Source organism: Chinchilla lanigera, unplaced genomic scaffold (genome assembly GCF_000276665.1).
Source record: "Chinchilla lanigera isolate Chin_1 unplaced genomic scaffold, ChiLan1.0 scaffold00108, whole genome shotgun sequence".
NCBI classification, from domain to species: domain Eukaryota; kingdom Metazoa; phylum Chordata; class Mammalia; order Rodentia; family Chinchillidae; genus Chinchilla; species Chinchilla lanigera.
This window is the reverse complement of record NW_004955509.1, coordinates 4,873,833-4,889,646: the sequence shown is the minus strand read 5'-3', so window position 1 is coordinate 4,889,646 and position 15,814 is coordinate 4,873,833. Positions and strand designations below refer to the sequence as shown.

The 15,814-nt window shown below is 40.9% G+C and overlaps 1 protein-coding gene across 5 annotated transcripts in view; it reads right to left on the bottom strand.

Moving 5' to 3' along the window:
- Positions 1-844: 844 nt before the first annotated feature.
- Pdk3 (pyruvate dehydrogenase kinase, isozyme 3) overlaps positions 845-15,814 on the bottom strand; it is a 79,381-nt gene continuing 64,411 nt past the window's right edge. For 3 of the 5 annotated variants that reach the window (XM_005407846.2, XM_005407847.2, XM_005407848.2), the window contains 2 exons: positions 15,376-15,515; positions 845-10,701 (listed from right to left, as the gene is read on the bottom strand). In XM_005407846.2, the coding sequence (XP_005407903.1) occupies positions 10,671-10,701; positions 15,376-15,515 (171 nt within the window). In that variant the 3' untranslated portion in view covers positions 845-10,670. Of the gene's footprint in view, positions 10,702-14,448; positions 14,495-15,374; positions 15,516-15,814 lie in introns of all 5 variants that reach the window. The other 2 variants (XM_005407844.2, XM_005407845.2) reach the window with 2 other exon arrangements.

Below are 15,814 nucleotides of genomic sequence, written 5' to 3'. Positions count from 1 at the left end.
GTTTAGTGAAAAATAAGCAACATAGCAGTTGTGTGCTTTTCATATTTTAAAGAAGAAAATACATCCCTTCACTACTGAATATTTAGTAAAAAAATGGCGCATTGCTAAATAACAAAGACTACTCTTTAATTCTTTGGAAAGCACATAACTACACCTAAACGTCTTTGGGGACATGAAGTTCTGGTGTTGCCACTGCCCGCTTTCCTCTCAGGGACAGCAGAACCAGTAAACATTAAAAATTCAAGTTGTCACTAGAATATTCCATATGGCAGGTCCCACACTCTTGAGAATTCCTCTGGGGGCATTTGTTAAAATACAGATTCCTAGGCCTCAACCACAGGAAATCCGAATCAGAAAAGCTGAAGAAGAGCCCAGGACTCTGCATTCAGACAGCCTTTCAGCTAATTCTAGCACAGGTACTCTAGGACCGGCCCACCCCAGCTTGACCAGAGCAGTCTCAATCTGGGCCTGTTTACACAGGTTACAGCATAACTCTTAGCAGTGCTCTTTTTCACTCTCAAAAATGTCCTCGAATGCACAATATATTATATGGGCCTCTTTCCCCATCCATGGACTATATTTTTAAAAATACCACTGTAACAGGTTACTTTTACCAACTCCTTTATTTTGTTCCAAGACTGTTCCCTGCAAAGAGGGGGAGGGTCCCAAATAACCCATTTTTCTTTGATCTATCACAAGAATTGATGTAAGCCTCCTTGTGCATTTCCAGCGACTTGCAAAGATGCTTGCTGCTAATATATTGAATTTCAGAAGCTGAGAGAAAAGACAAGTCTTTCAGTGGGACACATGAGAATATGGTTCAGAAAACACCACACGGATGCACTGTGAATCACAGCTACCATTTTATTTTTCTGATTATTGGGATACAGAATTGTCCATGTGCTCCAAGACTAGTTTGCTATGACGGACACCACAGATTGCTCTGCGACTCACGGGAAATGTTACCAGAGCCACACCCTTCTCTGGTCAGGTTTTTCCAACAATCACGAGACACTTTTCTCCACGGAACATGGAATGACAGATGACCCCACCCCAAATAATTCTTCATTCATAATGGTGTATACCAGCAAGGCCACAGCACAGCACAGAACCGGGGGTGGGGGCGGGGCTTATTCTAATGCCACAAGGTTGCTCCAGAAAGCTGGACACACGTGCACATTTATCACTGTATCTAAGCTGAGACAGGCACAAAGCAAACCAGGTCAGATTTGAACTCATGGGTACAAATATTGTAAAGAATATTTATTTCATGTGTAAGTTAATATTTTTCTCTTATCAAGTCAGCAAGCATTCCCAGTTTAGATACCACTTTGATAACGGAGTTAGAAAAACTGGCAAAGCAAGAAACGTTTCACTTAATTGCAGCATCAGGTATGTTCACAGAGGTGTATTTCATTCCACAGTAGCTTTCTTAGGCACTTCAAGCATGTCTTAGGCATTCACAAGTTTTGTTCTAAATCCGGGAAATATCTAAGGTTCAAGCACTTGGATACTTTTGTGAGGGTGTGAACTTCTAGCAGCAGATGTTGTGTACGTAACCTTTAAGGAGCAAGTACCGCCTCAAGTGATCTGAACACCAAGAAGCTCTTCAGAGACACGGTTAGCCAGAACGCTAAGCTAAAAATGTGGCGTGTTGTCCAAATCTGACCCAAACACAACTGCGCTCTCTAATTGAAGGGCAGCATTCCGTTCTAGGGCTGTGCAGCATCAGAAGAGAAAAGCAGGCTGCAACAACGAACAGACTGGAAACGAAGGAAGCAAGAGAACGCGATTCCTCCAACACTGAATAAAGGCCACTGCAATGTTTCAGTCCCCCAGGGCTCTATATTTTCTAGGTAAACCTTGCCACGGATGTCCACTTGGCAGTCAAGATACTTTTAGTCTAAAAATATTTTAAGCACAATTTATTGGTCAAAATAACTTATCAGCTCTTACACGGACTTTTCAAAGTGAAAAGCAAGCTACTAAAAGACATTATGTGACCTGTTCCCCAGGAACAGTTACACAGGCACCCAGGAAAAAAGGTAGCAGATGCAGGACCACGTTGAGCCCCTTTTATTTAATTTTTCCGTTTGTTACAACAGCCAGGAAAAGCCTGCCACCGGAGAGGACCTGGCACGTGGCAGGCGAAACCCAAAAGAATCAGCCTGGTCCCTCTTCAACGGCCTCGTCAATGGCAGGCAGCCTCAAGTCTTTTCCCATCTCTATAGGCACAAGTTTTAGCCTTAATTCTAAGTAAAGCCATTAACGTCAGCATTTTTAGAGATAAAGGCACAAGCCAGTTCTTACTGTAAATACACGGTGCCTTTCAAAGTATACACTGACATTTCTGACAGTCGTAACAATTCAAATGATAAAAGCAAATTGGAATTTTTGAGAAAGGGATGCCATGATTTAGACAGTATAACATTTTATACTCATTCTGATTTCACACACTTGTGTCATGTCCTTTAGCATGGCTTACAATCAGATTTAACTTTCGTAACTTCTTTGTTAATGTCTAGTGCATGTGAACAACCAAGAGTTAGCACTGAATGCTACGATTCTTTTTTCTCTCAAAACGAATCCCCAATAAGAATGTTTTAAACATTAAGTAGTTGTTATGTATATGCATCCCTTCCTAAGTGCGCCATTTTTAATCAATTTGGAAGGCAAGGGTGACTCAGAGAGCAGCTAAACCAGTCCTATGTGCCAGTTAGATATGTCCTCACTCTGCCAACCAGAGGGCAAATACTGCTTCACACATATATGCTCTTTCACATTTCTGCAGTTTGGGCCCATCTGTAAAAGTTGCCCAGAGTACTTAAGTTAACAAGCCCCTTTTAGGTTAATGGAAGTTAGAATTACTTAATGCGATGTTCTTTGAAATGAAAGTTTATTATCCCAAAAGGAGTCAGTTCCAGTAGAAAACAGAATCTTCACTGAAAAGCCATGAAGCACATTATCAAACAAAGTCAAATGGCAGGGGAGAAGTGGGATTCCTCCTAGACCAAGGACATTTGGGTGTGCATTCTCATGAAAAGGGCAAGTTCAGGTTTCTTGGGGAATCTCACGTCCCTACGATGACAATACTTTTGAAATTCTGGTTCTGAAATTTAGACAAGAACTATCAAATCTGAACACACAGCGGTACAGTTAAAGATTTCTGTGGGATTCTTATCGAAGGCTATTCCCTGAGACAGGCAAGGGTAGCGAACGTGTAATTCTCTGAGTACAAAAAAGTATATACACATAAAATCAATTTCATCCCTTACTCCTCCCTTTCAAGAAATTAGTAAAATAAAGAGACATCACCACAGTCTAAACTCTTACGTTTTACCTTTCTAAAAAAATGTTTTCCTTTAAATGAACATTATTGCAAAGCTACACACAGGCTGGGTGATTTCACACAAATTCTCTCCCCTCATAGTTCTCTTAAAACCATCAGTGGTACAGAAGTAAAGATAGCTTTCTTATAATTTACACAAGTTTAGTGAAATCCTAAAATAGAATGCAACTGTAATTCTTCACTTTTGGAAACTATAATAGGAAAAAGATAAGAAAACTTAATGGAATCTTGGTATGATTAGAACTTTTAAAGAATGCAAGTGTAATTCTGTACTTTTGAAAAATATAAAGTGAAAAACAAATCCAAAATACCTCTCTATGTAAATTAAAGCCCAAGCCATGGTATTCAAAATTAAAATGATTTACATAATCTACTATACTTTGTGTTTTTTTAGTAATTAACCTTCCTGAGGCTGATTTTGTTCTCCTTAGTGTTTGCTTAACTAAAGTGCTTAATAAAATTTCTACAGAATATATTACCCTCTCCATAGATGAATATTATTTTGAACTACAATCTGACAAAAATCTAACTACATTTAATTATGCTTGATTAATCCAAATGTCACGGAGAGATTTATAGCACAGAAAAATATTTTTCAGGTTAAGTTCATCTCTTCATTGTAAGCTTCCTGGATCCAGTATTACCACAGGTTCGCCATCTCAATTCTCTACCATTAAGAAAAGCCCCACAGAAATACCCCCAATAGTCCAATCGGACCATGGCACTCCAAACATGAAGCTCTGTTTCTTACTATTGTCAAGAGACTTGCAGACCCATCGGAGACTGATGTCACCACTTGGAGTTGGGAGCGCTGCAGCTGAGGCCAATTCTCCACCTTGGGTGGAACGTTTTTGCACTGATACACACACAAGGTGTCTCAGTGATTTAATTAAAACAGTGAAAGAATATTAGCATGAGATAAACGGGGTCTTTCTTTTAACACAGCACATAACTGTAACAGTTGTTCCGAGACCTTCAGTAATGATGCCCCAAGGTACTTTTGTGCGTATGCAAATAAGTCCATTTAAAGGGTGACAAACTGCCCTACCTGTGGGAATAACTGAACGTATCCCATCTCCTTCCCCAGTCAGCTAGACCTCCCAGTGCCCAGACGAGCAGGTGTGGAGAACTCCAAGTCTGCACCGCGGCTCTGCTGTTGCCTGAGGGAAAGCGGGACCACTGCCAGCAGAGTGGCGCAGAGGCGCATGTGGTCCACACCAAGTGACAGCCTGAGTCCTGGCCACCTACACCGTACCCCGGGGACTGCGGGAACTCATGCCTCTGTTGTAGAGACAGGCGGAAAACTGGAAAGAGAGGTTTCTCAAGAAGTTTGTGACGGAAATATTTTGTATTGCTTTCTGTCTCCATTTTGGGGGACATACACAGCTCGCGCTAACCTGAGAGGGAAGCCTTCTCAGACAACCCTTTTCCTCCACCTCCAGAATGAGCTGAAGTGCTGAATAGGGTCTCTTCTGAAAAGCAGCCATTTTAACCCAGCAGCATCACCCAGACGCTTTAAACATTTCTCTAAATAGTGATTTCTGAATCCCAAGAAGACATATCCAGAACCTGTGGTAACTGTTTCTGCTTGAGGCAAGAATGGCCCACGTCATTCGGTGAAATCTGAATGGAGAAGTTGGTTCCTCCTAATTGACCACTGCTCCTTGTCGGTCAGCAAGACAAGGACTGAAATGGGCTCGGTCCCCTCTGTTTCCCTGAAGCCCCAGTGCAGGGATCTCGACAAGGTCTCCCGCTAAGCTGATCGCAGTCCAAATTCAGACCAACAGATGCAGAGGAGAAAAGAAGTTGAAAATCGCTGGCCCTTCCTCCTCTGAGGAACACATCTGTCCATGATGAAAACACTTAGAAGGTTGGGGGCCGCCCCGTCTCACTTTTCTCCACTGCAACTGAACTGTAAAACTACCTCACTTTATTTCTAGTATGTCTTCTGCACTAGAGTGTGAGCTCAGGAAGCAGGGATTTCTCTCCGCTTTGATCACTGCTGTGTGCCCCGCATGTAGCACAGTTTCTAGAGCGCAGGGGACACTGGATACCATTTACAGGGGAGGGTGCACATTGCTTCCCTTCCCATGGCTCCTCGACCTGCCGCCTTTCCTTCATTGGTCCGTCTCACACGAGGGTGCCCGGGTTCTCCCCCTGACATCAGCAGAGACTGGGGCAAAGACCGACCGGAGAGGAAGGCCTCACCTCAGGTGGAGCTGGGTACATACAGCAAGGCTGTCACTTGGCTGTGTGATTGTCATGCAGGAGCACTGAGGGTGACAAGCGTTTGCTGCTGGTTGTCTGGTGGAATGTGCTGGCCACTGAGGCAAGGAGGCTTGAACCCCACAAACAGGCCAAACAAAACCCCCGTCTTGTGATCCACGTCAAAGGCACTTTACAAACATTAATCCACGTGCTTCCGTGGTAGGCCCCTGGTCTACAAACCATGCAACTGTATATTCACACACAATAAAACAAACCCTGATGAAGACTTCACGTATTTCTATTCCCTAATGAGCCACATTTTGAGATGGGCTGGTGGAAAAGGCAGGTAAGAAAACCTGTGCCCCAGTGAAGCTCTCAGAGGGCCCACTCCGCTCGCGTGAGATAGCGCAACCGCAATCTGCTCATAAAAGAGCTTAAACTTCCTTTGATAACTCTGATTATTAGTTTGAAATATTTTCCAATATTTAACCAACTAATTAATCCCTGTCAATAGCCAATAACTTGAGTTCATTAAAATGTCACACGTCCCCTGTGTTTTAACCAGAAGGTACTGATATCTCTAATGGGTAGAACAGGGACCCGAGCTAAGTTATCTTTCCACACAGAACAGTAAACAAAAATCCTGTATTGATTAAATTGTTAATGGTGCTTTCCTGCTGGCAATATCGGTTCCTTCTGTTTATTAACATATCGATTATGAAGGACATTATCTTCAAAGTCAATGTTTAAGCACCTGGACCGCTGGGAAAGATGGCAGAATAAATGGGTGTTTATAAGTGCTCCTGCTCTCCAACACACACATCCCAAAATTGAGTCAGAAGCTATCTATAGTGAACCCAATAAAAGCTATAATGCCATACCACGGGTTCCAGGGGCGTGTCCAAAGATAAAGCAAAAGATACATCAACATGCTCCAGGAAAAGACTGGGTTCAGAAACTGAAAAATATAGACGAAATGGTTTGGCCCTCAAATAAAATAAGGGATCAAAGAGGATGACAGAATGACTTACAGGGAAGAAGTTTTAAGAAACTAACAAGTGAAGTCATATTACAAGCAACAGGGTGTAGCCTCAACAGTAATGAAACCTGAGCCAATGAAATGGAGGTAAGACTTGCCGAAAAAAAAACACAGCATGAAGGGAGACAAGGGGACGGAAGCTACCCAAAGATAAATGTGAAGGGCAGGTAACAGAGCCAACGCAATGACAAATTCTTAAAAAAGAGAACAGAACAGATAGAAATATGCAGTAAGGGCTAAAATGTCAGTATCGACTTGCTCGCTGTGTACCAGAAAAAGTCAACAGACAACTGTCAATCCTGAGATAAACACAAATAAAGTTACTGAATTTCAAGAATAAACAAAGAATCACACCATGGCAAGCACGCAGGTTATCTACAAAAAAGGGAAGAAAAGTCTACCTGGACCCAGACTTCTCATCACCACCAGATAGAGATAACAACAAAGTAACATCCTGAAAGAGTTGGGGGAAAAAGGACGTGGGCCAAGAGTCTAATAGCCAGCCAACACACATCATAAGCAGTGCAACAGAAAGACGTGTAAATATGAAAGGAAGTCTAACCAACACTACAATTCAGTCCACCAAAACATAAAAGCATCAACTCTCGAGTCTTTGGAGTCTGTGTATGAAAGGGCCGGCAGGGAGCATTGATCTCATTCAAACATAGAATTAAGTCTAAACAATTCTAGTAATTACCTACAGCTATACTCTTTAAGCTGCTTGTCTTTTTAGGTAAAAGCTGCCAGATCTATTTGACTATCTCCTCTGATTAACTAGGCCAAAATGGAAAATACACAAAAGAAAACATCTCCTGAGTGGAATTAGCTCACATTACAGAAAATTTTTGGTTGAAAACTTACCCTTGAGAGTTATATAGCCAAAAAATTCCTCAAAAGGAATAACACTAATTGCCTGGTGTATTATTCAGAGCACTAACCTAGGAACAAGACCCAACTACTCACTTTGGTTCTTCTGTTCACTGACCAGCCCACCTTGGTGAACCACTTAACTGCTTTGGGATTCATATGAAAGTAGAGTCGTTCCTGTGTGGCCCGTTACCTCATGGCATTGTAAGGATCAGACGGGACGCTGAGTACACAAGTTCTTTGGAATCTGTAAGCAAGGCGGTAAAGCCACGTCACTGGGAGGAAAGAACCCCTGTATTAATTCCTGTATTATGGAGCCAAACTCAGATATTCGGAGACAAAGAAGGGATCAGATAGCTCCTGTGGATCCTTCCCTACCTCCTGTCATTTTCCTATACTTTAACGTCATCTCATAGTACTATTAAAAGAAATTTCATACTTCCAAAGCCCCTGACCTGATTTGGGGACAGGGATAGCTTAAGAACCTAGATGTTGTCCTGCTACCCAAGGTAAACGTGTGTCAGCTTCCAGTCTTTGATACAGTATTTATTAAGTATCTATTATTTGCCGGGCACTATTTCAAGTAGTAGACACGGCCCCCAAATAATGTCAATGACAGGACATTACACAGAAATGGGGAAGAATTTGGCTGAAAAGGGGCCAATGTCTGTTTATATTACAATTTATATGCAGAAATCTTACCACTGGCTTACAGGCAAACCCAGCAAACAATGAGAGAGATGTGCTTAAGCTCAGAGGATCCTATACAGTCAAGAAGAAAGAAAAATGAATTCTTGGGTGAAGGAGCTGACAAACGCAGAAGGCAAGATGATCCTCAAAATGTTCTTGTCAATGAAATGAAGAGTAAGACTCCAGAAAAGAATTCTCAGTGAAGAAAAACGACAAGGGATAGAAGGCAGACTGTACTGGGTCAGGTGCACGTGAGTAAGCTCTAAAGCAGTGGTGGGGAACCTACGGCCACGTGACACAGGCGCCTGCTTGTGGTCACTAGAAGTGCTGAAAGGTCTGCCATCACCGCTCTAACGTACACTGACTCATCAAAACATCGCAGTAACATTTTGCTTTTGAAAAATACTTGTCAAGAATGTGACAGGATGTTTCTATATCATATTTTCCATATTTGACCCCTACGTGGTGCTTGATTGAGGGCTTGGCAGTCAGTGGGCATTCTTCAAACGATAAAAGCGCAGGGGGAACAAGGCAGAAGGTAACGCGACACAAATCTGCTGTCTCCTTTCCCCTGTGGCAGATCCCACTTGAAAGTGTAAAGGAGCACAGTTGGAAATCGAGATCTAATAAGCTAGCGATACTGTCTAATGTTTGTAAGGAAGCTAGAGCCTTTAAATGTAAAGGACCATTAACTTTAAATCTTTTCTTTTCTGCAGTGCTGGGGATTGAACCTACGGTTTTGTGCCTGCTAGGTAAGGGCTCTACCACTGAGCTATACCCCTAGCTCTTTTTACCAATTTTTATTTGGAGACAGAGTCCCATTAAATTTCTCAGGCTGGCATTGAACCTGCAGTACTCAAGTCTTTTGAGGAGGTTCGATGACAGCCAGGCACCACCACATCCAGCTTATTTTTACCTCTTTTATACCATGAGAGAATAATCACACCGAACGGCCCTATTCCTGAGACACTGACTTGGACCTCAAACAAACAAGCTGCTACATGGCCTATCTCTTCCATCTCTTGGAAGTACATCGATATGTCTTCTACTTGACTGATTATATGTGAGTTCTCTGATGAGATCCTCCTGAGGATGGAAGGGATGAGACCCTTCTAAAGATGAAAGAAACTACCACAAGCTTGGGGAGCATAATGACATGAAAGAAAACCATATTCAGTGAAACTAAGAGAAACAGAGTTACAATCAAGCCAAGTGCAGCTGGTCACAGCCTAACTCCATCCAAGGAAAAATTCCCCACTGCGGTGATGGTGGGACAACTGCATTGCCACTGTCATGTGACTAAGGGATGAAGACTACTTTGCAACCTCTAAATCAGTAGACTTACTACTAAGAATTAGACTGACATAAAAAATTACAGCGAAGAGAAACAAAGCCTGTGGAGTTATGTAAGATGCTACTGTGAATGTGGACTCTCCGCTGGCTTCTATTACTAAGAGTAAATATAACATCATTCCTCTCTCCTCACCCAGGTCCCCTGTTAATTCTTACTTCCACTCTAGCAAAAAATGAAGGAGTGTGAAAATCAGATCGAGCTCCCAAATCTAAAACTGGCTGAAATGAGAAAAATGAAATTGATGAAGGCCCACAGGAGTTTTCAAGTAACCTAGAAAGAGCTTTTCCCTTTGGTAGTCTATTTTACAACTAGTAAAGTGCATGACACAGGAACTTGCAATTCCTTAGGAGATCACAAAGGAACGTGACAAAGATATAGTAGTAGACTGGTGCAATTTCTACAGGAGCAGAAAGTCTCTATTTCCCACTCTTCATAGGCTCGATACTGACCACAAAGCAGTTTTTCACTTACGATCTTTAAAATTAAGCCGTTAAGTGAAAAATTCCAAGACAAATTTTGGAATGCTTTAATCGATGGAATGGAAGTATACAAATGAATTGTAAAATAATATCAATGCATCAGTAAGACCTAATATGAAAGTACCACGCCTCCTATAATGAGAATGCAGACCGGATGGAGGAAGGCAAACCCAATGAGAGAGCGGAGGAGGGATGCACAGCAGAGAGGGCCCTGGGACTGAATTCTCAAGACGTGCTCAGCTGCTATGGTCTCCTTCCAGATTCTTCGACCCTAGCTGGAAGTTTGGGACAAATAAGGTATTTGGTCAGAAAGAGCAGCAGCAGTAACTGCTGCACCTAGGATGGGGAAGGAACTCGGATCCAGGGAAGACTGGAGACACCAGGCGCTACGATAATGAGACAGACAGTGTGAGGGCACGAGAGCTCTAAGGAGGCTCTGTGTTCTTTTGTGATAGGCGCCGACCACACCACAGCAAAATAACATGAAAAATTACTTGAGTTACTACTTTAGTGGAACTTTTGCCTGGAATAACTACAGGAGGGGCTCCGTGGAAAGATCCAGCTGGTATGGACAGAATACACTCAAGCACTGGGAATCATTCAGAGTTGGTGAAAAAAGTGCTCTCGCATCGACTTGCAGAAGACGACCTTTCTTCACGAAAGAGGGCCACAGCGTTCAGCGCCTTACAAAGTTCTATTAGTTTTGATCTTGTCCCTGTAAAGAAAATAATGGAACATGCATAGTGAGTCTCTGGGTATAATCTCCTCTATTCAACCAATACTTCATCAGAGCACTTCCTTACAATGACAATTCAAAAATTCTCGCCTTACACAGAACCCTTACTTAGAATTATTTTCTACAGTTACCGCAGAAGAATTATTATTTCATTACTTATTTCCTTTTTAAAACAATTCTTTACTCTCAGTTGAAAACATGATTGTAAGTGGGGAGTAATGCTAAAGGATATGGGATTTCTCCTTAGAGTGAAGAAAATACTCTAAAATTAGTGCTTATGATTGTAAAAGTCTGTGAATACATTAAAAACAACTTAATTGTATACTTGAAAGTGAATTGTATGCTATGTGAATTATATCACTCTAAAGCTCTTACTTATAAAAAAGTCTAGAGAATTTTCTTAGACTTCTTCATGTAGAAATATATATCCTCCCATACCTATTACTTTTCCAAGATCTCTACCAATTATCTTATTTTAGAATTTAAAAAATTATTTTCTGCCAAAATTCATTTGTCTAGCAATACATTAGAAATGGAGACTCATAGTTACATGATAAACTATTTAGAGTTTTAAAATTGCCTGGGGAACAACGTTCAGTTAAAGCCACCTCCTCACAATCCTAATGGACCTTCTTCTTCACAAAGATGGCTTCCGTATTATCCAAATTAATCCACCACTCAGACTGACAGTTTGAATTCACTGAGGCCCAACATGCTATCTGGCTTACAAACAGACCGAAGGGACCCAGGTATTTCACACTGATTAGCTTCCTCTTGACTGAGAATGGTGAATGTGTGCACACAGTGGAACGAAGAAAAGCAGCAGCACGAGTGTGCCGCCGGCCACAGCACAGCTTCTCCGAGGGAAATCCCTCGCTGTGCTGCAGTAGGGACAACTACATTTCTATTATCATATGACAAAAGGAAGAAAATCAAACTCATCAATTTCATCATTTGAGACGTGTGGCATGGAGGTTCCTCACGATACTTTGATAGGAGAAAAATCAGTGTAGGTACCCTTTGCTCTTTATATCATTTATCAGAAAAGACGAATGCTACAATAATGGTATCAAATTATAAATTATAATGGTATCAATATATAAACTATATTTGCATACTAATATCTTCCTGTTGAATTGTGTTAAAGATATTGAGAATCAAGGTGTTCAGGGAAGATGAAACATCTGTAATAAAAATACATTAGGGATGTAAATAGGGAGGGGAAGAGGAGTTGAAAGGAGGGGCAGGAGACTGGGGAAAAAAGAATCCAGAGGTATCATGTACGGGTGCAAACTCCCTATGGTGAATGTGATCATTATGTATGACAAGTACGCACCAATAAAAAAATGAAGTTAAAAGAAGTATCAGAAGTTAAAGGAGATGAGGCTTAGTGGTAGACTCCTTGGTAGCATGCTTTAGGCCCCGGGTTCAATCCCAAGTACCAAAAAATTTTTTAAACTATACTGGGGAGAAATAATGCAATATTAAATAAAAATGATCAATATGAACTTTACACACACACACCTGTCCAGAAAAAGCACCTAGAAAAGGTGTAATAAGCACACCCAGCACCCAGATTAGGGCCTCTAATATCCATTAAAAAATAAGATTCCTTGGGGGAAATAGCTGATTCCAGAACAGGTGCACAGTAGATATAAGGTGAGCCTAGGACAGGATCTTGTACCGGGAAGCAGAAGAGTTAAGGCTGTACTTTCAGGGATCATTGCTATAGTATGTTACTAGAGAAGTTTCTCTGATTGTGTAGAGTACCGGGAAGCAGAACAGCTTTCAAAGATAAATAAGCTTCTGACAGTGGAACACAGAGGAACCAGCTTAAAATAGCTACCACTGGCTGGAGGTGCTCCAGTTCAAGCAGCAGAAAGGACAATGACCACTACATGCAACAACACGGATAAATAACCCAGAAGGCAAGACACAAAAAAGTGCACACTTTATGTTTTTGTTTTATGTTTAAAAAGAATACCTCTAGTGCTAAGTTAGAAAATGGCTATATGTGGACCCAGGGACAGGGGTGGGAGGAGAGTCTGACTAGAAGGGGATCTTTTAGGGTGCTGGAAATACAGGTATAAAATATAGCAAGCTATAAACTTAAGATTTGTGTACTTCACAAACTAAGTATTTCAATAAAATAAGTATGAATAACACAATACTTCAATAAAAAGGTGCTGAATATAACAGAGAAAAGCAATAAAAATTTATCAAATCTATAATGCCAAAAAGCACAAAGCAGAAACTCATTTGGCATCATTTAAAGTGATTTCGGCTTTTTTATTTGAGACAAGGTCTCACTGCACAGTTTATTTGTTTTTTTTTTGTTTTGCTTTGTTTTTGAGACAGGGCCTCACTATGCAGTGTAGGCTGGCCATGAACTCACTTGTGCAGTCCAGGCTGGCCTCAAACTCATGGAGATTCTCCTGCCTCAGCCTCCTAAGTGCGGGATTACAGGCATGCACCACCACACCAGGTTCACTGTATAGTTTAGAGCCTTGAACTGTCTATGTAGCCTAGGATCGCCTCAAACCTGCAGCAATCCTTCTGCCTCAGCCTCCTGAGTGCTGGGATTACACATATGTGCCACTATGCCTGGCTTTAAAGTGATTTTTAACCTGATATTTTACCTTGAAAATCGGTGACTTACAAGAAAATTAATTGTTTTCTTTAAATTTAAAGAAAAAAAGATAAACTTACTGGGAAAACTGTAGTGCAAGGTACCTAAATGGTTGTTGAGAAACAACTTCATTTAATAGGGGGGATGTCAGCTAATAACTGTCAAAGGAAAGATTAAAAAACATCTTTTACAAACACTAATGAAAGTATCACTACAGTGACAATGTGACTTCCTCCTTTCCAATTTGGATGCCTTTTTCTTCGCTTGCCTAGTGTCTGACTAGGACTTCCAGTACTGTATTGAATAAAAGTGGTGAAAATGAGCACCCTTATTAAGCCAAAATGATCAATTAAGGTGAAACCCCTGGGTGAATGGCTGATGGGTAAGTATCTATTTGTATGGTATGAAAACAACAGCACAAAATGACTTTCTAGCGAAAAAGGGAAAAATGACTGGAGCATGGAGGGATCAGACAGCCATCACCTAAATTATGGTCCATCTTAACATCACTAATGGGCCTCATCATGTAATTCTGCAACAGTGCTGATGGAGTGTTCCAGCTAAAAGTTATAAAAAGCTCCACTGAGACTTCAGATGAACTTCCAGTTTACAGGAAATACGATAAGGGAAAACCAAGTGATATTTCAAAGGAGAAATCAAACAAGCCACTGTGGGGATTCTGCAGAACCACTGACATGGGTTTTGAGTAACAGCGAAACTTTCTAGATTAGTCTTGAGACTACGCAGCTGCGCTATGTGGTCCTGGAACAGACCCCGGTTCAGACAAGTCAGGAGAATTTTAGTGAGGTGAAAGTTACTGACACAGAAAAGCAGAGATTGATAAATGAAACGGAAGCAGGTTATAAAACAGCATGACAGTATGATCTCATAAATATATGTATCTATGCACACAAAGGGCACATAAGTGACATTATCTATAAGAACACTCAAAGCTATAGCAGGGGAAATCTCTGGATTGTGGAAATACAGTGATTTCTCCTTTCTTTTTTCATCTATTTATGTTTTCTAATTCTTACAATGCACACATATTTCTATTTAATAAAAGTTATTTTAAATTAAAGAAACAGAACCCTTACTCTTGCTTGTACAGTTGGAATTTACAGGCAGTCAGAAGAAAAAAATCTGCAATCAAAGATTGAATTATTTTCCTTAGTAACACATAACAGTAATGGTTGTTATTCTATGATTGATAATTTCTTTCATTTCCAGTTTTTTATTGTGATAAATTGTACATAACTGAGCTTACCATCTTAACTGTTTTAAGTGGACAGCTGACTGGCATTAAGTTGTGCAAGCATCACCACCATCTGTATCCAGAACTCCTTCACCATCCCCAACTAAAAGTCTGGATTCACTAAACAACATTCTCTCTTTTCTCTGGACCCTGGTGACCACCCTTCTACTTCCTGATTCTATTGGTTGGATTACTCTAGGGAGCCACATCGAAGTAGAATCATGCAGTATCTGTTCTTTTGGGTCTGACACACTTCATTTAGCACAATGGCTTCAAGTTTCACCCATGTTGTAGCATGTCAGAATCTCCCCCCCTTTTAAGGCCAAATAACACTCCACTGTACGGCTATACCACATTTGGTTTATCATGACTGGTAAGTTTAACCTCTTTATTTTTTCAGTTTCAACCCACAGAATTTCTCTGAACATCCTTCTGTCAATCTTTAAGGATGATGACAAGCTGCAAGCTTAACTGTGTTTTAAATAAAACTGATGGCAGGACAAACCCCGTGCTCAGGGTTAGTCCCTCTCCAGTGCAAGTGTTCCTAGAGAAGTGGGTACTCTATTCAAACAGAGACGCTGGCTACCCAATTCTTGCTGTTCTGTCTGGTGGTGAAGACTGCTCCAATCTTTCTTTCTTAGGGATCATGTTGCTTTTCCAGTGATAAAACTACACAGAATATCTGGCAGAAAGTATCCCTCAGTTGTCTGGCTGGTACATTCTAGGGACAAATCAGATATCTCATAATGGAATCAAAGTGATACATAACTGTTTAGCCTTGTATTTTGATGCATCCCTGGGTTCACTGCTGGGATTGCTCCAGTCGTCAGCTTCAGGTGTGGTCTTGTAATGGCGCCATGCAGACTTATTGAAAACTGGCAGCCTCTCAAATGATTCGCTAGAAAGAGCCTATTGGAAAAAAAATATATACACCAAAGGCCCATGGTGCCATTTTTCTCACATGAAATACTAACCCAAAATTTACTACTAAAAACATCAGAAACCGTAATGCGTACTTCTGGAATTATATTAAAATTATATTTTAGCAATTTACTTAGACTAGCTAGGAAAAAACTCAAGCTTTTTTTAAAGGAATGAAAATATTCACCCATTCAAAATCAGTACTAAAGTGCATATGATTATAAGAAAGTGCATTTTAATTCAGTGAACACTGCTTTAAGATACTCAATCATTTTGACTGTATGTTC